Below are 27,437 nucleotides of genomic sequence, written 5' to 3'. Positions count from 1 at the left end.
GGTCCCAAGTGCCTGATCCCTCTTCTGGAGTGTCTTAGTTTCTTGGGGTCAAAGAGAAATACGTTTGAAGGAAAGAGAGAAAGAAAAAAGAAGGGTACCAGGGCTGGAGAAATTCAGTGAGCTGTCTATACAGTGCTTACAATAGTTCCTGGCATATAATGAGTGTTATATGTGCATGTCAAGTAAAACTATACTATAATCAGAATCAACCCATCATTCAAAACTCTTGGTCTTAAGTAACTAATCATTTAAACAATTATTTAAGTTCATGAGATTCTAATTCTGAATTTTAATATTTTACATGATTAAACTAATAAGACACTCACTCTTTTTGGTGAATTAGTTTTAAATGAGGAGGTAGTGTCTTATGTCCCTGGAAGGCCCTGATTGCACAGTGGTTAAGCATTAGGCTGCTAACCAAAAGGCTGGCAATTCAGATCTACCCACTGCTCCTTAGAAATCCTATGGGGCAGCTCTACCCTGTCCTGTAGGGTCACTATGAGTCAGATTCAACTCAACGGCATTGGCTTTGGGTCATAACACAAATACCAACAGTGGGTGGCTTTAAAGAACAGATATTTATTTTCTCACAGTTCTGGGGGCTAAAAGTTTGAATTTGTGGTGTGGCTGTAGGGAGAGGTTCTTCCTTGTTGGTAGCCCTGGGAATTCCTTGATGTTCGTTGCCATCTGTCTTCCTCTTGTGTCTGTCTCTGTGTCTCTTCTGCTCTTTTTATAACTCATTAGTGTTTAGGTCTAGGACCCACCCTACTCTTGTATGACCTCATTATTATAACAAAAGAAAGCCCCTCTTTCCAACCAAGGTCATATTTACAGGTACAAGGATTAGGATTTCAACACATATTTTTGGACGGACACAATTCAATCTGTAACAGGTAGGAAGAGGAACATAATGATTAGCAGTTATTTGGGACTACGGAACATTTACACAGGGGACAAACAGGGATGGGTGAGCTGCCATGGAGGGTCCTGGAAAGGCCAAAAAAGTGAGCAGAGTGGGAGAGAAAAGAGATGGAACAGGATGTTCAGGAGGGACAAAGGAAGTGAAGTTAATTTCTCCTATCTCCTGCTTCTCAATTTCCTGGTGGTTTTTACTTTTGGGTCCAGGCTAAATACTATGGCTATACATTCCTGTCCCCTCCCCACCCAGTCCTTATGCCATGATATCCAATTTAGATGTTGAAAGAGTATTCTTTAATCTCACATTACTTTTCCCCCTCCCCCCATGGTGTCTGCTTATGTACTTTGTGTGTCTGTGGTAAAGGTATATATAAAAATATTTGCCAATTCAACAATTTTTACATGGGTGATTCAATAACATTGGTTATACTCATCATGTTCAACAGCCATTGCCACTACCCTTTTCCAAATTATTCCACCACCATTAACAGAAACGCTGTGCTCCCTAAGCAATGACTCTCCCTCTCTCCCTCCCACACCTGGTAACCACTAATAAACTCTGGTCTTTATACATTTGCCTATTTCATATAAGTGGGAACATTCAGTATTTACCCTTTTGTGACTGACTTATTTTACTTAGCATAAAGTTTTCAAGGTTCATCCATGTAGTGACATGTATCAAGACTTCAATTCTCTTTAAAACTGAGTAATATTCCATTGTATGTATGCACCATATTTTGTTTATCTTTTTTTTTTTTTTCTTAGCTGCCAAAGATTTCCTTTTTAAAAATATTTTATTGAGTTTTTGGTGGAAGTTTACATAGCAAATTAGGTTCCCATTTAACAATTTCTGTACATGTTGTTCACTGACATTTGTTTACATTTTCTACATCGTGTCAATGTTCTCTATATTTCCATTCTGGTTTTTCTGTTTCCATTTATTTAGCTTCCCTACCTCCTTCCCACCCCCACACCTTCTCTAGGGTGAATGTTGACCATTGGGTCTCATTTAGTTTTTTGTTTTTTTGCTGTTGTTGTCGTTGTTTTTAAAAGGGGGCACAGTACTTAGAGGTGATACTATTTATGAGCCAATCTGTTATTTAGCTGAAAGGTGACCTCCAAGAGTTGTTTCAGTTAAAATTTTAAAGGATCTCTCTGGGTGGTAGTCTCAGGGGTTCCTCTTTTAGATAGTCTGGCCTTGTTTTTATTGTTTTTAAATAAGAATTAGAGTTTCATTTTAAAATTTTCTCTCATTATCTGGGACCATCTATGTGTCCCTGGTCAGAACAGTTGGTAGTGATAGCCAGGCACCATCTAGTTCTTATGGTCTCTGCATAGAAGAGTCTGTGGTTTGTGTAGACAAGTAGTTCTGTAGACCAGATTCTTCTCTGAGTCTTTGGTTTCCTTCTTTCTCTTTTGCTCCTGAAAAGTAGAGACCAATAGTTGTGTCTTAGATGGCTGCTCACAAGCTCTTAAGACCATAGACACTACTTGCCATACTAGGATGTAGAACATAAACTTTATATACTATGTTGTGCCAATTGACCAAGTTGTCCCATGAGACTATGGTCCAAAGCCTTCAAACCCAGTTAATCAGTCCTGCAAAGTGTTTGGTTCTGTCTGTGTACTTTATTATATACATGAATATACGTGCAGCACGCACAAACATGCATATCTGTGCCTACAGATACACCTATGTATGCCCACGTATATACACACATGTAACTTGCTATACACATATATGCATATATATCCACCTGTGTAATTGCTCGCTTTCAGAGTTTCTCTGAAACATGCTCTGGAACGTAGAGTAACTAAAGCAAAAGGAAGAAATGATGAAGCAAAACAGCTGAACAGAAAATTCCAAAGGGTGGCTCAAGAATACAAAGTAAAGTATTATAATGAAATGTGCAAATGCCAGCAGTAAGAAAACCAAAAAGGAAGAACTCTGTCAGTATTTCTGAAGCTGGAAAGGACTGAAGAAAAAATTCAAGCCTCAAGTTGCAATATTGAAGAGTTCTATGGGCAAAAAATTGAATGACACATGAAGCATCAAAAGAAGATGGAAAGAATACACGGAGTCACTGTACCTGAAAGAACTGGCCAATGTTTATCCATTTCAGATGGAAACATCTGATCAGAAACCAGTGGTACTGAAGGAAGAAGCCCGAGCTGCACCGAAGGCTCTGGCAAAAAACAAGGCTCCAGAAATTGACAAAACACCAAATGAAATGTTTTAATAAAAGGATGCAATGCTAGAAGCGCTTACTCATCTATGCCAAGAAATTTGGAAGACACTTACCTGGTCAACCGACTGGAGAAGTTCATATTTGTCCCCATTCTAAATAAAGGTGATCCAAAAGAATGCAGAAATTATTGAACAATATCCTTAATATCACATGCTGAAGATAATTCAAAAGCAGTTGCAGCAGTACGTCAACAGGGAACGGCCAGAAATTCAAGCTGGATTCAGAAGAGGATGTGGAATCAAGGATATCATTGCTGATGTCAGATGGATTTTGGCTGAAAGAAGAAAATAGCAGGAATATACCTGTGTTTTATTGACTATGCAAAGGCATTTGACTATGTGGATCATAACAAATTATTGATATAATTTCGAAGAATGGGAATTCCTGAACACTTAATTGTGCTCATATGGAACCTGTACATAGACCAAGGAGCAGCCGTTCAAACATAACAAAGGGATACTGCATGGTTTAAAATCTACAAAGGTGTGCATCAGGGTTGTGTCCTTTCACCATACTTACCCCATGTGCATGCTGAGCAAATAATCTGGGAAGCTGGACTACATGAAGAAGAACTTGGCACCAGGATTGACAGAAGACTCATTAACAATGTGCGATATGCAGATGACACAACATTGCATGCTGAAAGTAAAGAGGAGTGGAAGCACTTACTGATGAAGATCAAAGGCTACAACCTTCAGTATGGGTTACACCTCAACATAAAGAAAACAAACATCCTTATAGCTGGACCAATAAGGAACATCATGATAAAAGGAGAAAATATTGAAGTCGTCAAATATTTTATTTTATTTAGACCCACAGTCAACGCCCACAGTGGGAGCAGCACAGTCAAGAAATTAAAAGACACATTGCATTGGGCAAATTTGCTGCAAAAGACCCTTTTAAGGTATTAAAAAGCTAACATGTCACCTTGAGGACTAAGATGCACCTGACCCAAGCCATGGTGTTTTCAGTTGCCTCATATGCATGTGAAAGCTGGACAATGAATAAGGAAGACCAAAGAAGAATTGATGCCTTTGAATTATGGTGTTGGCGAAGAATATTGAATATACCAACATCCAACCAAACCCAGTGCCGTCGAGTCAATTCCGACTCATAGCGACCCTATAGGACAGAGTAGAACTGCCCCATAGAGTTTCCAAGGAGCGCCTGGTGGATTTGAACTGCTGACCCTTTGGTTAGCAGCTGTAGCACTTAACCACTACGCCACCAGGGTTTCCCAATTGAATATACCATGGACCGCCAAATGAACAAACAAATCTGTCTTGGAAGAATGCTCCTTAGAAGCAAGGATGGCGAGACTGCGTCTTACATACTTTGGACACGCTGTCTGGAAGGACCAGTCCCTGAAGTAAAGTGTAAGCAAAAAAGAGGAAAACCCTGAACGAGATGAGTTGATGCAGTGGCTCAAACATAGCAATGATTGTGGGGATGGTGCAGGACCCTATGTTCTGTTATACATAGGGTGGCTATGAGTCAGAACCATTTCCACGGTGCTTAACAACAACAAACATCCACTCACATATTTTTGTTTGTTACTGCTGTTGTTGCCAAATTGTATCTATTATAGCATTTACCAATAAAGTCCCTTAATCTTGTGTAAATCTTATTGTTATCATTTTACTTTGGCTAAGCTGTGCCCACTTCACCCACATTCAGTATTGCCTTTCCCATCACCAAAAATAACAAGTATCTGGGAGTGACTCCCCATTCCCTTCCCTCCCATCGATGGTAACCACTGAAGAACTTTTTGATTTCTGTAAGAATTTTCTGAAAAAATCCTTCCATAATTTATTGCAATCAAATATTAGTCTCCCGGTACTAAAAAATAAGTCTTTTGTATTTTCTCATTTCACCTTTATTTCTTTCAATTAAGAATTACATTTTAATTATATTTTGTATATGCCTCAATCATTCCAGCTTGAGTCTCTATAAAGCAAAAATACATTTTTATCTTCCTGTGCATTTTGATTTTAGGATATTTCATGCAGTAACTTTATTTGACTGACAGTCTGTAATATTTTATGATTTGCGTATATATGGTTCCACACAGCTCCTTCAGTTTTTTGTCTTTTGTCTCTCTAAGATCAAGACATAGTGAATCAATTCCTTCTGTTCGTTGCTTCTGTTCTGTGTCACTCCCCAGAGTGGCGCCAAAAGCAGGGTGAGCTTGGCGTCAGGGGAGCTCTACAGGCTGGTAAATGGCATGAGCAGCCTTATACAGAATGTCCAACCCAGGAAGCTCTAAGTCAGAGTTTAAAAGCAATGTAAACATTCTCTACAGAAGTAATTTCTGGTCATTTTTTAGAGCTATCAGGTAGCGTGAATTCTCTTTTTGCATTATGTAAAATATGGCGATTTTCACCTTGCACACAGAGAATAAAATCAAAAGATAGCAGCACAGAAAAAATTAAACTTCGGAACGATTCTATTGACATGATTCCTGAAAGTGATAATATTGTGACGTGTTGCTGTTGGTGCTTTTTCTAAACAAAGTATTAACTTTTCTCAGTCCAAATGAAACAGATTTTTTTGGCAATGAAATAATCATCTTAAAAAAAGAGTCTGGTACATTTTTCTGCTTTCATGTGCCTTGTTTTGAGAAAATATGACTCGAGTGTGTATTATCTTCTTTGTTGCCCTCAACAGAGATAATATCTTAGTTCAAATTTGAGTGATTTTAAAATTTGTGATGATGATGACAACATAAAGTATGGATTTTTATCATGTTAAGGCAAGTGTTTTAGTCATCTAGTGCTGCTATAACAGAAATACCATAAGTGGATGGCTTTCACAAAGAGAAATTTATTTTTTTTCCTAGGGGGCTAGAAGTCCAAATTCAGGGCATCAGCTCCAGAGGAAGGCTTTCTCTCTCTGTGTGCTCTGGAGGAAGGTCTTTCTTGTCAGTCTTCCCCTAGACTAGGAGCTTCTCCGCACAGGAACCCCTGGTCTAAAGGACACATGGTGCTTCTTTCTTGGTGGTATGAGGTCCCCCACTCTCTGCTTGCTTCCCTTTCCTTTTTATCTCTTGAGAGATAAAAGGTGATGCCTGTGGCGACACCCCAGGGAAACTCCCTTTACAATGGATCAGGAGTGTGACCTGGATAAGGTTGTTAAGAACCCATCCTAATCCTCTTTAACATAAAATTACAATGACAAAATGGAGGACAGTCACACAATACTGGGAATCATGGCCCAGGCAAATAGATACACACATTTTTGGGGGAGACATAATTCAGTTCATGACAGCAAGCTTACAACTACAACTAAAGAGAAAGTCCTCATGGGTGAAAGTAGTAATGACCATTTAGGGAACATGTACTGAATGCAAAGTACAGTGTTAACCAAGTGTGCAAATGCATTATCTCATTTCATCCTTACAACAAGTTTGTGAGACTATTGGTGTTATTTTTCTTGTTGTACAGATGTGGCTGTAGTGCTCAAAAAAGTTAAATAGCTTGCCCAATGTCACACACCTAGTATATAACCAAGGAGTCCTGGTAGCACATAGGTTAAGTGCTCAGCTGCTAATTGAAAGGTAAGTGGTTCAAACCCACCAGCCACTCTGCAGGAGAAAAGACCTGGCAATCTGCTGCCATAAAGATAACCGCCTAGGAAACCCCATGGGGCAGTTCTGCTCTGTCCTTAGGGGCTCTATGAGTTGGAGTCAACTCGACAGCACGTGATGGTATGTAACTAGTAGCCACTGAGTTGATTCCGACTCACTGCAACCCCATGTGTATCAGAGTAGAACTGTGCCTCGTAGGGTTTTTAATGGCTGATTTTTCAGAAGTAGATCACCAGGCCTTTCTTTCCAGGTGCCTGTGGGTGGACTCAGGCCACCAACCTTTTGCTTAAGCAGTCAAGCGTTAACTGAGCCACCCAAGGATGTCATCGGTGTAACCGATAGCAGAGGTCTCACTCCAAAGCCCGTGCTTTAAACTACCATATTATGACATAATAACCCCAAGGGCTAGATACAGAAAATGATGCAGATAATGAGTGCTGGATTTTGGCTGAAAGGTGAGGATAGTCCATGGTAGTTAGCGCCCAGGTTCACTTGGTTCTTTATTCTCAGATGTGGACCCCATGATGCCAATATTTTAGTGTCTGTATTAGTTTTCTAGGGCTACAGTAACAAAATGCCACAAACCAAGTGGCTTAAAACAACAGAAGTTCATTCCATCACAGTTCTAGAGACTAGAAGTCCAAAATCAAGGTGTTGGCAGTGCCCTGCTCCCTCTGAAGGCTCCAGGGGAATCCTTCCTTGCCTCTTCCTACCTTCTGATGGCTCCCAGCAATCCTTAGCATTCCTTGAGGTGCACTGGCCGTCAAGTGAACCTGGTGTCCTGCATGGAAAGGCGGTAGAATTCTCCTTGTGAGGCTAAAAAAAAAAAATAGTCCAGAAATTTCAACAGATCCTTGAAGCTTAACCACTGCTGTCTTTCAGCCCGTGTGTAGCATTAAGCTAACTCTGCTGCTTCCACCACTGGCCCACCAAATTACTGATTCTGTGTTAAGGTTAAAATAACGGCCACTGTAAAACGACGACTGCAGGCACCAAAGCTGGTGCTAGTCTCTAAATAGTCTGTTTTGGGCACCAGCTCTTTCCTGGAAACCATGCATGTGCATTGCACATGTGTGTTAGAACATGCAGCCCTTGTCCGTTCACTGACCCACTCTTCGGGACAAATAGTTCATCCTGTCATCGAACTCACAAACCTCCCCCCATTCTCTCTCAGCAGATGACTTTGCTTTCCTGAGAAGATTGAAGCAAATAAGGGAAATTCCGATGACTTCCCGCTACATGTACCCACCGCGTGGTAGCAACTTTTCCGCCCCCGCATTAACATCCTTTCTCACTCCGCGCCCTGTTAATGTCCTGTCTCACACCCCCAACCCCCCTTTAATGCCCTCTCTCACTTTCTTATATAGCAGAAATTCTTTGGTCAGTTGTTATAATCATCCCTTTGCATGTGTCAGCATTTTGATTCTAGGGACTTGAAGGATTGATCATGTATACTACATAAATATATCCTGGTCTCAAAGGGAACCCCTTAGTAAGCAGAAAAATAAATAAAAAATTGTTGTTGTTGTTAGTTGCCACTGAGTTAGTGCCACCTCCTGGCGGCTTGATGTATAACAACAAAACATTGCCTGGTCCTGTGCCATCTTCTTGATCCTTGGTATGCTTGAGTCCATTGTTGGACTGGTGGGGCTCTTGTATCAATATATCTTATTGAGGGTTTCCCTTGTTCTTGCTGACCCTCTACTAAACATGATGTCCATTTCTACAGACTGGTTTTTCCTGACAACATGTCCAAAGTAAGCAAGCCAAAGTCTTGCCATCTTCAGTCCCACCGCAGACCTACTGAATTATTAACCCTGGGGGCAGGACCCTCCCGGGGATGCTCATGTTATCAGAGTTAGAGAACTAGTGCTTTATTCACTGATAGTATCCAGAAAGAAATAAGAACGAAGATTGAAAATGTCATCTAAGGTAGAAACTCATGATTTCCAAGTGGAAAGGTTGACGTACCTTTCCTCCAGTGAGCTAGTTCTCGACTTCCGTCATTCTCTCCCACTGTCATATCTTACAGCTTACATTTGCCAGTATCTTCAAATGCCCTACAAATCTCAGTTTCACTATTTCACTGTGCCAGTAACCTCCATGTCACTCTGGCTCATTCCCTCTAGTACCCAACTCCAATAATTTTTTAATCCCTCATGGACTTCCAATCCATTGCTCTTAGCAACTTTTCTCGCCCTGCCCCTTAACGTCCTCTGTTACTCAACACCCAGTTAACGTCCCCTCTCTCCTTCTTATATAGCAGAAATTCTTTGGTCAGTTGTTATAGTCATCCCTTTGCATATACCCCAATTCTCTTGCCCCTTTCTCACTGGGCAAACCACAATCCAAATAACCCTTCACCTGCTTTGCACCTGCACCCATACAGCTGGATGTGGCTTGAGAAAAATATGCAACCATCTTTACTGTTTTCCCTTCAAATTCATAACCACAAATCTCTACAGGATCCTTAATGCTGCCCTGCAGCTACAACGTGCAGCACTTATCCATTCACTGACCCACTCTCTGGGACAAATAGTTCATCCTGTCATCAAACTCACAAACCTCCCCCCATTCTCCCTCAGCTGATGATTTTGCTTTCCTGAGAAGATTAAAGCAAATAAGGGAAATTCCGATGACTTCCTGCTCCATCCACCCACCACCAAATCTGCGCCATGTACTCAACCTTCCTGCTTGTGACTGTAGATGAAATTCAATCCCATGTTTCCATCTCAAGTCAGTCCTTTCTCTTGGGCATAAGTCTCTTCCCTTCTTGTCTACATCAGGACATTGCTTCGGCCGTTCTTCACTCTCCTGTATTGTTTAAGTTCTACTGGAGATTTGCCATCAGCATGTAGACATACTACTATTTCTCCTACCTTAAAAGTAAAAGAAAAAATATATGCATGTATGTGTGTGCTTGGAGAGAGAGACAGACAGAGAGTAAAATTTGTAATTATATCCCAGATTTTCTTAAAAATATACACATAGGTATGGGCAAAAAGCCTGGAAGTATATGTATGAAAATGTTAACTAGCTGATGATTTCTGTATGATAGAGTTATGATTTCTTCCCTCTTGTTGTGTATAGTTTCTATATGTAAGTTCCACACATATTCCTAGAAATATGAAAATAAATTATATACATACATACATGCATGTATTTACACACACACATATATCTGATCCTACTTCCCACCTCACATCAATTCCATCAGTAAATCCTATTGGCCTGATATTTAAATTGACAAATTATACTCAGAATCTGACCATTTTTCCCACTACTACCATCTTGGTCTGTGCTACCATTATCTCTTGCCCAGATTACTGCAATAACTTCTTAACTAACCTCCTTGCCCCCTTGTAATTTATTGTCAGCATAAGAGTGATCCTTTAAAACATATATCAAACCACATCATTTCTCAGCTTAAAATCCTTAAACGTCAAAATCCTTAAAATGTCCAACTTCAGCATCTCTCCCGTCCTGCCCCTGACTCATCTGCACGGACTTTCTCGCTGCCCCAGTGTAGGGTCTAGTCACTGGCTGGTCCTCTGCCTGGAACACTCTTTTCCGGAGAAGGACATGGCACATCCCTTCCCTCTTATAAATCTTTGTTCAAATGTCACCTTCTAAATGAAGAGTTCTCTGACTACTTAATTTTAAAAGTCATACCCCTGCAGCCCTCCCCAGCATGCTCAAATCTCCTTGTACTCTGTTCTTTTCTTTGTTTTCATAGCACTTACCACCTTCTAACATACTGTTTAACTTATTTTATTCTGCTTCTCCTTTGCCTGTCACCCCTGCCAGGTTATAAGATCTAAAAGGGTAGCGAGCTTTGTTTTGTTCACTGATATTTCCCAAGAGTGCCATTTGGTACCCAGAAAGGGCTCAGCACATTTTGGAAGAATTGGATAGACCATTTCTCCACAATTTGCATGGTCCAAGAGAGCACGGCTGCTGTGGAATCAAACGTGGCTTAGGAAGATTATTGGTTACACTTTCTCATAAACCTTCTGCAGATTTGAGGATGGAAATCAGGAGGAATTCACAGACAGGCGGATGTATGTCTGTGTACGTGTGTCTAGTTAAATATATAAACCATGTGATTAGTTGAGTATGAAATTATTCCTAAGACCTAAGACTAAGACATGGAGAATGAGCTAAAAATGAATCGGGGTGTGGGTGTGTGTTTAATTGTTGGAAACTCAACAAAATACGGGAAGGAAACCTATCTAAAACTCAAGACTCCGGAAAGTCACCGCCCATTCTCTTTAATAAACAGAGCGCAACTCTGTTTCCTCAGACAAGTCCCTCAGCACACATTTGTCTTTGTAGCAGAGTTGTAAACATGTCTGTAAAAGGATGTGTCCTTTTTAATGTAAAATCTGCCTAAAAGATTTTAGGCATCTTTGAAAAAAAAATGTTTTTTTTACCTTGCCTTTTCTCTCTTCTATTTTACACTAGCTTTTATTTTATTTCTATATTTCTAGCAATACATGTGGAACTAAAAAAAAAAAAATGGAAACTATACATGACCAAAAAAAAAAACAGTCTTATCCTATCACACAGAAATCACCACGGAGTTAATATTTTCATGTATATATTCTTCCAGGCTTTTTGCCCAAGCCTATGTGTGTGTGTGTGTGTGTGTTTTTAAAGAAAACCAGGGATAATATTATAAATATTGCTCTCTCATTTGGTGTATTATGTAATAGCCTGCATTCTTTTCAAAAATGGCATTCAATTTACTTAACATCAACATTAGAGGTATGGAAAGGATTTTAAGATAATTCATCTTCTAGCCAAAGATCCTGTGTCTGATCTGAATTATAAATCATTGCAGGCCTTTTAAAGACAATTTCCTTAGATGATTCTTAAGAAAAAATCCCCTATTGTGGTAGAAGGAAATTAAGCAGCCATTTCACAGTTTGCTCTTTAGATCAAACTATTTGTATTATGAGGGGAAGAGAAAATCTCAGAAATATGAAGTTGACACTCTAGATAGACTGTCTGAAACCAGAGTGTCCATTGGCAATTCAAAGCTGTTCCTGGCACCGGGTTTCCCCCCTTCAGCCATCTTGCTCGGACAGTCAAAAGTGAGGGTTCCTCTGAAGATTCCAGAAATTCTTTAATGACGCAACTGCAGTAAATTTCCTGTAAGAAAGTGACCTTAGTGAACTAGCTACATTGATTTGGTTAAGCTCGATGCCAAAATTAAATCTTTTAACAATTTATCTGGACCAAGGTAAGGTTGTAGGCAATCATTTCATAAGTATCAAGTTTATTAGAAGATCATATTAGGTTTGTATTAATGTATCCATAGAGAGGGTCTGGAGCCCTGGTGGCACAGTGGTTAAGCACTCAGCTGTTAACCAAAACATTGGCAGTTTGAATCCACCAGCTGCTCCTTAGAAACCCTATGGGACAGTTCTACTCTCTCCTATAGGTCACTATGCGTCGGAATCGACTCGATGGCAACGGGTTTGGTTTTTTTGGAGAGAGGGTTGATGGGGGCATTGGTGGCTTAGTGGTAGAATTCTTGACTTCCATGGGGGAGACCCAGGTTTGATTCCTGGCCAATGCATCTCATGTGTAGCTACTAACTATCTGTCAGTGGTGGTTTGCATGTTGCTATGATGCTGAACAGGTTTCGGTGGATCTTCCAGATTAAGGCAGACAAGGAAGAAAGGCCTAGCGATCTACTTCTGAAAATAAGCCAGTGAAAACCCTATGGGTCATAATGGCCCAATCCACAACTGATCATGAGGATGGCACAGGAGTGGGCAGCCTTTCGTTCTGTTGTGCATGGGATCACCACGAGTCGGGGCCGACTCCACGGCAGCTAAAAACAACAACAAAAGAGAGGGTTGACAATGAAGGGATCTGAGTGGGAAAGTAGCATGTTGGGGGAGCTTCTCTGGGTTTCACAGCATGGCCTGGGGTGGACCTTTGGTAGGCACTAAGTGTAAAGCACCTTCTGCTTACCTCCATCCTGGCATCCATCACATTGGACTGAGATTATAGGATCTTATCTGCCTATTCTGCAAAACTGTGAACTCCTTGAAGACTGAGACTGGGAATAATAAGATAAATAACCATAGCCACCATTTGTTAAGGACTTCCTGTTATTACAATAATATTACAATAATACAACAATATTATTATTGTGTTTTCAGACTTACAACAACTCTATGAGGTACTATCCCATTTTACAGATGGAAAGTCAGGCTGGGAGAAGTAGGGCAAGTAGCATAGTGTCACCTGTTATTGTGTGGAAGAGCTATAATCCTTCCAGTTCATCTGGGGTTCAGCCAACGTGGTACCTATTGAGGTAATCTATAAGTGAATGAATAGAAAGTATGAAGGGGTAAACTTAGGAAGTAAAAAAAAAAAAAATATTACCTACTTAAATGAAATGTAAATTCACAGGGACAATTAGAAAATAAGTGTTTTTGTTGTTGTTTCCAGAGGCTCTTTTAGCCTGCAAATACCCAAAGAAGACACTGCCATCACGATTAGAGTGGAAGAAACTCGGGCGGAGTGTCACCTTTGTCTACTATCAACAGACTCTTCAAGGTAAGACATTGTAGAATTGATGAGGAGGGAACAAGAGAACACTGAGTACAGCTGGATCCTTTAATTTACAAATGAGAACAGAACATGGCTGATTACTAAAAATGTGTTTTTGTAAGTGTGAGATGAAACCAACAGTGACTTAGACCTAAAACTCAACAGCCACAGAAATAGAGGACATAGGTCAGAAATAAGTGAACCCCATTGAGTTCCTAGACCTTCCATTTCTCAGCTCAGTCCCAGAGGATACAAGATATCATCGTTCTTTCTGGCCCAGTAGATTAAATTCTTGAGAGAAAGAAAGAAAAGATGGTGTGGAGCAGGGGAGGAGGGGTGCTGCTCAGTAGTAATAATTTAGCCTCCTTCCATACTTCCTTCTAGAAACCTATGCCATCACTGAGAAGCTTAGGTAGTTAAGACTTAAAAAAAAAAAGACTTACAGGAAGATAATTACAACTACTGTCATCAAGTGCTTTTTTAAAAAGTTGTTATACATTTTTTCCACTTCTATTCTTCCTGTTGAATTTGTCATGAACTTTTCATTTAAAACGTTGGTAACAGTGGATAAAATACTGTCTTAGATTTGCGTCCAAATAGTTCAGTGGTTAGGAGTGGAGGCGAAATAAGACAAGCCATCAGTTGATTATTGTTACAGCTGGGTGATAGATGGTGTTACAGCTAGGTAATGTTGGGGTTTACTTTATTATGCTCTTTAATTTTGTGTGTGCTTGAAATCATCCACATTAAAAAAAAAAGTCTTAATGTTAAAAATACAATTTCCAAATTATAATAAACATATTGTTACTTTAAAATACTATGTTTAATTTTAAAGACTTCAACCAGTGAAAACATTAAAGACTCCTAGTAAATTTAAAATATCCCTCTGGTTTTTATCTGTCAAGACAAGGTTACAGGTTACCAGGTGCTAAAAATACAACCATCTTCACTGGAATTTTCTACAGTTGCCAATAATGGCAGCAGCACTTTACAACATACTACTGTAGTTCAGTACACATCACCGTATGTATTAAAATCACCAAAGAACGTCTTTAAGACCCCTCACCTTTTCTTCTATAGCAGTGTTATGTGGGCCGTCACACATGAAGTTACTGTTCTAGCAGATTAAACCAATCTCTCCCGTATCCTTCGAAGACAAGAATTTTTTTTCTAATTGTGCTTTAGGTGAAAATTTACAGCTGAAGTTAATTTCTCATTAAAAAATTATACACATATTGTTTTGTGATATTGGTTGCAGTCCCCAATGTGACAGCACACTCTCCCTTTTTACCCTGTGATCCCTGTGTCCATTCATCCAGTTCCTGTCCGTTCCTGTCTTCTCATCTTGCTTTAGGGCAGGAGTTACCCATTTGGTCTCGTGTATTTGAACTAAGAAGCACGTTCCTCACATGTATTATTGTTTGTTTTATAGGCCTGTCTAATCTTTGTCTGAGAAGTGGGCTTCAGGGGTGGTTTCAGTTCTGAGTTAGCAAATGAAGACAATACTGTTTTTACAAGGGTCCTAGAAAGAGGAAGTGAGGCAGAAATGAAGGCCAAATTCTTTAGAAAGAAAATATGGAAATGAATTCTTTTTTGAACAGCATGCTATTCAAAAGAAAAAGGGAAAGTTAAAATAGAAGCATCCATGTAGAATTTATATTTTTAAAATTAAGTTTTTTAATAGGAAAATAAATGCTTTTGTTCACTGAACGAAGTGACTTGAGAAAAATGTTGCATATAAGTTACTCACATTATTATTAACATCATTTTCTTTTCCTAAAAGGTGATTTTAAAAATCGAGCTGAGATGATCGACTTCAGTATACGGATCAGAAATGTTACAAGAAGTGATGCTGGGCAATATCGCTGCGAAGTTAGTGCCCCAACTGAACAAGGCCAGAACTTGGAAGAGGATACAATCACTCTGGAAGTATTAGGTGATATGCATGTGTGTGTGTGTGACTACTGTCATCCATCCCATCTCCACAACCCCAGCCCTGGGAGCCAGTGAGGTGCTGTTATCTTGACCTGTGACTGTTACAACCAGTCACAGAAACCACAAATGCCACCCTTCCTGCAAGTCCTGGCTATTTCTTCCCATTTCCTCATAGGCAACTAAAACTTTTCCTCTGTGAATTCATTATCACAAAAATCTCTCTTCTTTTAAGATCTAGGGAATTCCTGATGGTCCTTCACTGCACATAGGAGCATTGCCCCAAGAGTTCATTTTGCAATAGTTTTTATCATATGTAGTCTTTCTCTAACCATATAAAATGGGATCACATGAGACATAGAAAAGCAATAAAATAATAATAATGGTATCTAGTCTTTCTCTAACTGTATAAAATGGGATCACACGAGACATAGAAAAGCAATAAAATAATAATAATGGTAGGAAGGATTGGGAATTATTGGTCAAAAAAAGGAAATTAGCATTTATGGTGTAGCCGTATGTGTTAGGCCCTTTCACATATGTCATTTAATCCTTGCTGCCAACCTGATTGTTATAGATGAGGAAATAGAAGTTGAATGGTTTTTCCCAAGGCTGCACAGCTGGTAAATTTCTGAACCAGTAGTTGGACTCAGATGGAGTTAATGCCAAAGTCAGTGCTCCCTTGCACAACTACTGACCTATGTTTAGTGAGTATGGGAATCATTGATAGATATTAAAGACTCAGGATGACAATCTAGTGAAGGCAAGTGACCACTTCTCCTTCATCTAGTATTAGTATAAGGTATCAAGCAAAGGGAATAAAATAATTCCTCTTCCTTTTTTTTTAAATGTCCTCTAGGCTCTTTCTGGAACATGCTAGTATAGAAGAACTCTAACCAAGTGAATCCTGCAGTACTGCTCTGACAGAGATTGGAGAAACCCCAAGAATATGTCTCAGGGACACCCTTATAGCTCAGTAATGAAGTCACTCCTGAGGTTCACCCTTCAGCCAAAGATTAGACAGGCCCATAAAACAAAATGACACTAAATGGGCATACCAGCTTGGGGGCAAGGACAAGAAGGCAAGAGGGGACAGGAAAGCTGGTAAGGGGGAGCCCAAGGTCTAGAAGGAGAGAGTGTTGACATGTCGTGGGGTTGGCAACCAACATCACAAAACAATATGTGTATTAATAGTTTAATGGAGAAACTAGTTTGCTGTGTAAACCTTCATCCAAAGTATAATTTAAAAAGAAAGAGAGAGAGAGAGAACCCCCCAGGAGATTTGGCCAGTATATTAGTTTTCTATTGCTGCTAACAAATTATCACAAACTTGGTGACTTAAAACAACACCCATTTATTAGATCACAGTTCTGTGGATCTGAATAAGTTTTCTACTCAGGGTGTTACAAGGCTGAAAGATGTCACAAGGTATTACCACACATAGATTAGGCTAAATTCTCTTCTGGAGGCTCTGGGGGAGATTACATTTCGAAGCTTGTCCTTGTTAGCAGAATTTATTTCCTTGTGGTTATAGGACTAAGGTTCCCATTTCCATGCTGGCTGTCAGCCTGGGGGCCACTCTCCCAACTCCATGAGGCTTCCTACCTTCCTTGCCACTTAGCCCCCTCCATCTTCAGTCTAACAAAGACAGTTGAGTCATTTTTGGGACTAAAAACTCTGACTTTACCTTCTGCGAATAGCCAGAGAAAACTCTCTGCTTTTAAATCGCTTATGTGATTAGGGCAGAACCATCTGTGTAATGTCCCTATCTTAAGGTCAGTGGATTTGGGACATTAATTATATCTCCAAAATTTCTTCTCACCATACTTAGATTAGTGTTTGGTTGAATAGCTGCGAGAAGGCATGTGTACACCAGGCCCAGTAATCTTGGAGGACCTCTTAGAATTTTGCCTACCCAGTCACTTCTGGGTTTTCCTGGATATTAGATCTTAATAAAGTGTGGTTTGGTTTACAAATTCCTGGGACCAGAATAGCCCTAACTCCTAGAACAGGTATTCTCTAGCTTGGCCAGCTCTAGACAAAATGGCATTTCAGTTTAAGTACCAGGTCTGAAAAAATGTACTTAGGCTTGACTTCCACTGAATATAAACCCATTGCTGTGGAGACGGTCCTGACGCATAGCGATCTTATGTCCAACGGAACAAAACACTGCCCAGTTCTGTGCCATCCTCACAATTGCTTTTATGCTTAAGCCCATTGTTGGAAAGAGTGTGTCAGTCCATCTCGTTGAGGGTCTTCCCCTTTTTCATTGACCCTCTACTTTATCAAGCATGGTGTCCTTCTCCAGGGACTGATCCCTCTGGGTAACATGTCCAAAGTATGTAAGACGTAGTCTCACCATCCTTGCTTCTAAAGAGCATCATTCAGTTGTACTTCTTCCAAGACAGATTTGTTTGTTCTTTTGACGGTCCATGGTATATTCAATATTCTTTGCCAACACCACAGTTAAAAGGCATCGATTCTTCTTCCACCTTCCTTATTCATCGTCCAGTTTTCACATGCATATGAGGCAGTTGAAAACACCATGGCTTGGGTGAGGTGCACCTTAGTCTTCAAGGTGACACCTCTGCTTTTCAACACTTTAAAGAGACCTTTTGCAACAGATTTGCCCAACACAATGTGTCTTTTGATTTCTTGACTGCTGCTTCCATGGGTGTTGATTGTGGATCCAAGTAAAATGAAATTCTTGACAACTTCAGTCTTTTCCCCATTTATCATGATGTTGCTTATTGGTCCAGTTGTGAGGATTCTGCTGTTCTTTATGTTGAGGTGTAATGCATACTGACGGCTGTCATCTTTGATCTTCATCAGTAAGTGCTTCAAGTCCTCTTCACTTTCAGCAAGCAAGGTTGCCTCATCTGCATAATGCTGTTTGTTAATGAGCTTTCCTCCAATCCTGATACCCTGTTCTTCTTCATATAGTCCAGCTTCTTGGATTATTTGCTCAGCATAAAGATTGAATAGGAATGGTGAAAGGCTACAACCCTGATGCACACCTTCCCGACTTTAAACCATGCACTATCCCCTTGTTCTGTTCGAACAACTGCCTCTTGATCTATATACAGGTTCCTCATGAACACAATTAAGTGTTCTGGAATTCCCATTCTTTGAAATGTTATTCATAATTTGTTATGATCCACACAGTCAAATGCCTTTGTGTACTCAATAAAACACAGGTAAACATCTTTTTGGTATTCTCTGCTTTCAGCCAGGATCCTCTGACATCAGGTGTAGGATTAGCTAAGGTAATGCTTGCTTTTATAACAAATAAGCCCTGAACTCTCAGTGGCTTAACATAATACAAGTTTCTTTCTCACTTACATAAAGTCTAATAGTTGGGGTAGAGGTAGTGGGGGAGTGGGAAAGTGGAGTTCTATTGCTCTGCTTCAGTAAATCATTAGCAACTGAAGGTAATATAGGTTTTAACATCTTTAATACATGGCTCTCCAAGATCACAAAGGATGTTGATACCTTCTCGGTAGTGCAAGGAGGCAAAAAAGAGTGAAAGATTGGAGGATCATGCAGAAGGTTTGTATGGGTCAGGCCTACAAATGGCATATATCACTTTTACCCACATTCCATTGGCCAGGACTCATGCATATGACCCCATCTAGCTGCAAGGGGACTGTGTGCCCAGGAAGAAAGGAAATGGGTTTGTTGGAAAAAATAGCCAATCTCTGGCACAAGTGTCCAATAAATACATCTTTACATGGCTGTCGAAATCCTTATTTAGTTTGTAAATAACTGATACCATTTGACTTCCATCGTTCAGTGGCTCCAGCAGCTCCGTCATGTGAAGTGCCCAGATATGCTCTGAGTGGAACTGTGGTAGAGCTACGATGTCAAGACAAAGAAGGAAATCCAGCTCCTGAATACAAGTGGTTTAAGGATGGCATCCCTTTGCTAGAGAATCCAAAACTTGGCTCCCAAAGCACCAACAGCTCGTACACAATGAATACAAAATCTGGAACTCTGGTAAGGTCATTTCAAGCATTGGCCTTATCTTGCATTATTGGAACTAAAATTATTAGAACTAAAATGGCAGAGAATGAAGAATTGATACATTATTTGGCTAAGTGAAAAGGAAAGGGGTAATTAGCAGGGAAGATGGTGGTAGCTGCACAGAAAAGGAATGGAAGGGCTGGGGAGCTGAGCTCACAGGGTCTGCACTAGTGACCTGAAGCAGGCCAAGCTTGACTCATGATGGTGGATCCAGCAGTTTGCTACAGCTACCTTCCTGGCCTGGAAAGTTCCTAAGTGCAGTCTCCTATTTTATAACACTAGGGAAAGTTATGAAAACACTCTTGAGGATGCCCTGCCCACCCCTGACCCCCCATCTCTAGCTACAGCAAGGGACAGTGAGACAGTGGAAACAATGACTAGAGCCAAGGGATGGTCTGATGTCTGGATCATTAAACTCTTCCGTGACACTAGATCATCAACAGTTGACTCTGTGACTTGAGTATCTTTTACTTTAGATTTAGCCCAAAGCTATAGCTGTTGAGGCGATTCTGACTCATAGCGAACCCATGTGTTACAGAGTAGATCTGCTCCGCAGGGTTTTCTTGGCTGTAGTCTTTACAGATGCAGATTGCCAGGCCTCTCTTCCATGGTGCCGTTGGGTGGGTTCCAACTGCCAACCTTTAGGCAGTCATTGAGTGCAAATTGTTTGGGCCATCCAGACATAGATGTAGCCAAGATTTTCTAATTGTTTCCTCTTTGAAATATTCTAATTGAAAAGTCATTACAAGAGTATTGATAGGAATCTGTGAATAAGCTTTTTAAAGTTAATGACATTTTAAAATGAAAATATTTTTATTTTCTTATCTCTGACTTTTGAGGGTAAGGGTGGAAGTAAAAAAAAAAAAATCATTAAGCTTAAAGCTTTTTCAATCAAAGTAATATCACGTCCGTTTAAAAAGTGTGACTTCCAGCAATGCAAAGTCACCTTCACAACCATGATCAAAAATCTTAAGAACTTAATATGAATAAGTGTAATCAGTTTTAAAAGGAGGGTGCAATGTTTCTTTTCATTAGTTCAGTCTAGAAGCTCACAGTAACTTTTTGAAACCAGAGCCTCTGGTAAATAATAAAGCGTACCAAAAATGTGGTTAAATGATCGAGCTGATGGGCAGATGTGGCTGCTTCCTGAGGAAGGCCGTGTTTCGGGCTCTTTCTGCAGTCAGCAGGCACAGTCAGCAGGTCCAGCTGATTTTACACAGAGAAATTGGGCAGCAAACCTGCCGTCACACTTTGCTATATTTACTATTCAAATTTATTTTTTTCTCAGAGCAGGTGCTAAAAGCCCCAAGGCAAGGCTGAAACGATACGGATTCACTTTCTCCAGCTAGCCTCAGTTCTTGAAATATCTTGTGACGCCAAAGGAATGCACCAGGGTTGAACTAGGAGGGGTCATTTTGTGAGGAATGAACAACAGAGACCCCAGGGTGTGGGCAACGATGGCTCCCTTGTCATTACCAGTTAAGATGGGCTAGAAGATTGTTTTTGGTTTTCAGTCTAACTTATTGTTTATGCATAACCTGGGCCCTGAGCTCGGGTGGATATTCTAGAGGTATAGAGTATGACTTTTGGGAAGTGATAGATGGCTCTAGAGAGGGACAATAAATGAAGAAAAGCTTTTTACCCCACCATGTTGAAGAATACAGAAGAAAGGGAAGGTAGGTTGTGGGTACAGAAAAGTGGAAGGGGACAGGGAGGTAATAGATAAATCCCTGGCTGCTGTTAAGGACATATATTACATGAGGAACGAAGACAATGAAGAGGTACACCTCAGAGGTTGTTGACTCCCATGGACAAGGTCTGCATGGACCCAGCGCTGACTGCAGTACTGAGGTTGTGACCAGGAGGCACTGGAACAGTGACTCTGAGCATCCCTCTCACCCTCTGTACTGGTCCTGGCGGGATCTTTTCAGGCACCCACAACTGGCTACATTTCTTGCCTTTCTTTCTTCCTCCCCTCCGTCTCTCCTTCCCTCTGTCCCTCCTTTCGTTCTTCCCTTCTTTCCTTCCTTCCTTCCTGTCTGAGAAATTCTCCAAGGCGTAGAACTACTGATAAAAACTATGACACCTATTATATTAAAGTCTCAGCTTTCAGTTTCTCTGGAAGAGAGTGGAAGGAGCAAGAGCTGACTTTTTCTTTTCAGAATTTTCAAAAAGTCTTGAACTGTCGAGTATATAATGGTATTAACTCACCAGTTAAGATTTCGAACCTACCCACAGGTGCCTCAGAAAAAAGGCCTGGCGATCTACTTCTGAAAAGTCACAGCCTTGAAAACCCTAAAAAAAGCACAGTTTTACTCTGAAACACATGGGTCACCATGAGTTGGAACTGACTCCATGGCAACTTTTTTTTTGGGGAGGGGGTGTAAGATTTCCTTAGAGACTAAAGCACTGCCTAGCAGTAGCTCTGGGTCTTTAGAGGAAGGGGTAACTGTTTGCTGCTTCAGGGAACTCACCTGTGACCTTGGAAAGTGCATTAACCCTTTTAGGCCAGGGAGGCCTTCATTTATAAACAGGGTGTTTCCTAGGAATTAGAAACACCTGCCATATTTAATGTGTTATAATTTTTTTTTTTTTTTAATATCCACTGCCTACCTAACCATTAAGGAGACCTGGTGGTGCAGTGGTTAAAGTGCTTGGCTGCTAACCAAAAGGTTCAAACCAAAAGGTTTGAAACTACCAGCCACTCTGCAGGAGAAAGTTGTGACAGTCTGCTTCCGTAAAGATTAAAACCTTGGAAACCCCATGGGACAGTTCTCCTCTGTCCTGTAGGGTAAGAGTCAGAATCAACTTGTCAGCACACAACAACTTAACCATCCTCACGTTTCGGTATCACAAAAAAAAACAAACTGGTAATATGCATTTAAGTCTTTCTCTGACAGATTTAATAAGAGGCCTAGCTATTTATTCCTTGAGATTAGGATGGATTTTCAAATGCACAATAAAGATACAAAGTCCTAAGTCCTTAAAAAGGAAAGACTAACTTTAAAAAGGAACATGGTTATTTTGGGAGTCTACTTAAAGCATTTTTTGCTCAAAAAATGTATTTGTTTTTCCTCCACCTATAGCAATTTAACACCATTTCCAAACTGGACAGCGGAGAATATTCCTGCGAGGCCCGTAATTCCGTTGGATATCGCAGGTGTCCTGGGAGACGAATGCAAGTAGGTAAGTATGAAATACTGGGAGGAGGAACTGATTAGCAATTAGGGTGTGTAAATATTTAGGGGTGGAGAGAGCATGGGGTAAGAAAGGGCTGGGTGATTTGGAGAATAAACAGGAAGGAATGTTCAAAATTAGCTCGTCAAAAGTACCTACAAAGGAGCAAAGGTGATGTTTTTAACCCATCTCCCAAACAAGCTGTTTTAGTTACCTAGTGTTGCCATAACAAAAAATACCAGCAGTGGGTGGCTTAAAGGAGGGAAATTTATTTTCTCACACACCTGGAGGCTAAATGTCCAAATGAGGGTCTTGACCACGTCTACTTTTTCTGTGGGTCTCTCCCCTAGTTTCTGGCGTCTGCCAGTGATCCTTGGCATTCCTGTTTGTTGACAGGTCCTCGCATGGCGTCTCTCTTCTCCGTGTGTGTGTCTGTGTGTCTGTGGCTGTGTCTGTGTCTATTCTGTTCTTTTTATGAGACCCAGTCTATTCTGGGATGACCTCATTAACACAACAAAAGAAAACCCCTATTTTTAAATAGGGTAACATTCACAGGTACAGGAGTTAGGATTCCACATATTTGGGGGGGGGTAAGGACACCATTCAATCCATAGTGCAAGCCAAGAATATTTAGCATTACATTTAACAATTTTTTTAGTTTTTTGAATAATTGTTTTTAAAATATGCTCTTCTGTTGACAGCCTGAGCATAGCATTCTTTCTTTCAAACAGTCTGTAAGTTTCTTGAGGTCAAGGATTTTGTATGAGGGTTTGAAACTCAGCTCTGCCACTTGCTAACTACGTATCCTTGGGCAAGTTACTTAATTTCTCTGTGTGTCTCAATCTCCCCAAAGTGGCGGTAATCATATACTTTCCGCAAAGGGTTATTATAAAATTAAAATAACCAATAACTGAAAGTATTAGGATAGACTGACACATGAGTTATTTTAGTTGTTGTTATCAGGTTGCCATTGTTGATCTTTTCAATCTCCTGAAATACTCAGTTTATGATTATCCCAGAGTAGACATTCAAAAAAAAATGTCTTGAATATAGTTATGGATCTAGGCTGCTATAAGACATAACTGCCATATATTATATATTATATTTCACAAAATAAGCTGCTTAGCATCCAATAAAATTTGCACTCAAGAATCTTTTTAGGTTTTGAGAATGTCAGAGCACAAATATATGTTGTTTGTTTTATTTTATTTTTTAAAATTTGGTTTAATTCTTCCTTGTAGGAAAGCTGTATGTTTTGGAAACAGACATGTAATAGACAGGAACGTGCTAGAGATGGCACTTGAGGAGTTAAAGGTCATTCAGGAGGGTTGTACCTGGAAATAGAACACCAAGGGCTTCCCATGGTTCAGGGGCTGATCCTCAGCTTTGTAGGGTCAGAATTTCATGTTTTCAGTGCACTTAGAGGCGTGCAGACATTGGTGCACTAATCTGCATTGTTTATGAAGTGGAGGGTCATCAAAAAAGGAGACGACCCTCAAAAAAGGAGACGACCCTCAATGAGATGGATTAACAGTGGTTGCAACAATGGGCTCAAACAGCAACAATTCTGAACATGTGCAGGACTGGGCCGTGTTTCATTCTGATGTATAGAGGGTCACCATGTGTCAGAACCAACTCGATGGCACCTAACAACAACAACATATTGTTAAACTCAGCATTTTTTTAAAAAGAAAATATATTGTTATTACATGTCCAGATATCCTAAAGTATAAGCTATTCAATAGTGTATTCTAAAATCTCAGAACTTTTTTTTTTTTTTAACTCGGGGATGTATATCCTTCATGTTATCCACCAAAGCTCATTCGAGCACTGACATTTAGAGTCAAAACATAAGCATTTGTTTAAATGATCAGAAAAGTAACCCTCTCGGTGCTTCTTTGGAGTTATCATTACAAAAACTCATCAAAATAGGTTTAAAGATAAATTCATTAGGAAATTTCATCAGGACGTGTTTAAAAATTGACACATTAATCCAATGTTTTCCTTACATCCTTCATTCATGTACTGTCCTCATGGATTTTCCATAACCTTGTACCGCCTACACTGTTATATATTTTTCTCTAAACTGACATTTTTAATTTAAATGCCTACTTTAGCCTCTTAAGAAATAGTTATCTGTGAAGTCATGGTTTTGATGTATTATGTTTTTCCTAGCAGCTAGTAAATAAATGCATAACTTAAAATTTGAAAGTTTGCGTTTTGCCAGTAGTACCACTTTAATTCGAACGTCACTTTTGCATGTCTACCCTTTTGAAAAAAATATATATATTTTTTTATTTTTTTACCCTTTCTTGGTATAATTTAGCTTAAAAACGCATTCATTTAATGCTGATCTGTTGATCCTAGGTGTTTCATACGAAATTGAGTTCATGTCCTTCATCTAGAATCTACAACTTTTGAAATATGTAAGAATTAAGGAAATCCCAAGTCCAGTTTTCTCTGTCAATTATCACTAAAGACTTGTAACCCAAACAGAATCTGTTAACTGTCCTAAAGGTTAGCTCATTTTTAAAGTATAGAAAGAAAGTGTATCAGAAGGCTGCTGATGGTTCCAAGACTGCACCATTGTACAACTCTAGGAGACTCACATTTAGCAATTTAGCTGTTTTTTCCCCCATCCTTTAGAACAATGGTGTCTTCCTTTTATAGTGTTTTTTTCCCCCCAAAGAAAGAACACAAAATCTTTTCATACATGTATTCTTATGTTGTATCTTCTCTGAGGCATAATGTGGTTGTATGACTTACTCAAAATCTCACAGTAAATAGCAAATGGGACAAAAACAACTACCTCTAACTTACTACCCTTCCATCTTCCATTCCATTGAGTAAAATAATATGAAGTGTATGCCACGACTTAGCGCTTACGAGAGAGAGCAGTTTTTTGGGGTCAGGTTTTGTCGTTAGATTGAACCCTTTGTAGATGTTCAATTCATTGACAAGCGCCAGGGCAGTTTTTGTCCGATAATAGCCCTTTGGTTGAACCCTTCATAAATGTCAAATTCATTGACTACTACAAAGAAAGTAGTATGAATCGTTTGGTTCTCAAGAGTTCCAACTCAGTTATTGATTTACTTTTGCTTTGGATTATAATTATCATGGGATTATCTCCTCTCTGTTCTTTTGTATCCAAGTAAATAGTTGAATTTCAAAGACCTCCCTGTGTTAAAGCAAATATTAATTGAGTTTATACCAAACAATATTTAATGTTTTCTACTCTGGTCCAATTACAGTTAATGTTTTAGAAGAAGCTGAGAAAATTAATAACACACTTGGCATTAGGAAAGATCTTTGAGACCAGAAAGCTTTTATGATCAGCAGACTCACTTAAATAACATTTCTAAAAAAAATCTTTCCCCAAATGTACACTGCTTTAGAGTATCTAAAATTACTGTTGAGATAACCCAAAACCCATTGCTGTCAAGTCTGTTCCAACTCATAGCAATCCTACGGGACATAGTAGGCTGTAATGTTTATGGAAGCAGACTGACACACCTTTCTCCCAAGGAGTGGCTGGTGGTTTCAAATCACTGACCTTTCCGTTAGCAGCCGAGCCCTTAACCACTTTGCCACCAGGGTTCCTCACTGTTGAGATAAATGCTATGAAATATTTTTTCCAAGTTATTTAATCGTATGCTAATTAATACTTATTTTGAAAAACCAGAACCTTTTGAGAAATTCTTCCCTTAAAAAATGACGATAATTTGCATGACATTAGTAAATACATAGGAAATAGCTAAACGGCAAAAGAGTGTGGCTCATGAGATCCCTATTGACAAGATGGAGAAATGTGACCCAAATAAAATGTTTAGATGGATTCGCACATAGTCGAAGGCCAGACCCAGAGCATGCTAATGAATGCATTATATGAAGGGAGATATTTAATAGCCTGTAACGTGGTTCTTTCCTTAACAAAGTCATGCTCATCATTTTATTAACGACGTGGATGAAAGTATTCTTGGTATAGCTCCCAATGTGGAAAAATGCTAAGCTTGGAATGTTGATAATGTAATTCTAGGATAACAGAATTAGCATCAGAAAAACTTCAAAGGCTAGTAAGAGGATAGTGATTTCAAACTTGAGTTGAAAATATCCTATTGTCCTAGGATCTAGGAGATAAGAATTAATAGCAATAGGAAAAAGCCTCGGGGGGGCTGAATTTATTTTACTCAACGACAGTTTAATGGCTTGTGGATGTGCTTGCACGTACACACACACACACATGCATAAATTCAAAAAAGAAGGTGTTTCTGACCCTTGCTTTTACAGAGTAACAAAGGTACAGACTTTCTTTGAAGCTGAGTGAGTTTTCCATTGTTAAGGAAATTGATGTTGCAGATTCTATAGAGGAACTTTAATTTCAGGGGGTGTGGTAGCAGATTAAACTCAACTTGCAAGGTCACGTCAATCCTATGAATTATTACCCAGTATTCAATCATATGGAAACCCTCGTGGCGTAGTGGTTAAGTGTTTGGCTGCTAAGCGAAATGTTGGCAGTTTGAACCCACCAGGCGCTCCCTGGAAACCCTACAGGGCAGTTCTACTCTGTCCTACATGGTTGCTATGAGTCGGAATCAACTCGACAGCAGGGGGTGATGGGTGGGATTCAATTCTATAAATCCTGTGAATTATTATATGTCCAAACATATAATAATTATAAACAAACGCCATAAATTTTATTTCTGGATCATAGCACTTAATTTTATTAATATTTGTCAGTCGGTTTTGATCCATGTCTTGGAAGTGAGTTTATTGAACAGGCTTCAAAAGTATGAAACTACCCATGTATATGGTATAGCCATGGAAACCCTCGTTGCCATCCAGTTGATTCCGGCTCATAGTGACCCTATAGGACAGAGTAGAACTGCCTCACAGAGTTTGCAAGGAGTGCCTGGTGGATTTGAACTGCTAACCTTTTGGTTAGCAGCTGAACTCTTAACCACTAAGCCATCAGGGTTTCCTTG

The 27,437-nt window shown here is 39.7% G+C and overlaps 1 protein-coding gene across 1 annotated transcript in view; it reads left to right on the top strand.

The window, feature by feature from the left end:
- The window catches only part of JAM2 (junctional adhesion molecule 2), an 89,209-nt gene that overhangs the window by 41,650 nt on the left and 20,122 nt on the right, over positions 1–27,437 (top strand). The window contains exons 3-6 of the mRNA XM_049858549.1: positions 13,222–13,329; positions 15,107–15,259; positions 19,049–19,251; positions 22,365–22,464. Of these exons, the coding sequence (XP_049714506.1) occupies positions 13,222–13,329; positions 15,107–15,259; positions 19,049–19,251; positions 22,365–22,464 (564 nt within the window). The remainder of the gene's footprint in view (positions 1–13,221; positions 13,330–15,106; positions 15,260–19,048; positions 19,252–22,364; positions 22,465–27,437) is intronic.

This window comes from Elephas maximus, chromosome 18 (assembly GCF_024166365.1).
Source record: "Elephas maximus indicus isolate mEleMax1 chromosome 18, mEleMax1 primary haplotype, whole genome shotgun sequence".
NCBI lineage: Eukaryota > Metazoa > Chordata > Mammalia > Proboscidea > Elephantidae > Elephas > Elephas maximus.
This window is presented reverse-complemented; position numbering and strand designations above follow the sequence as displayed.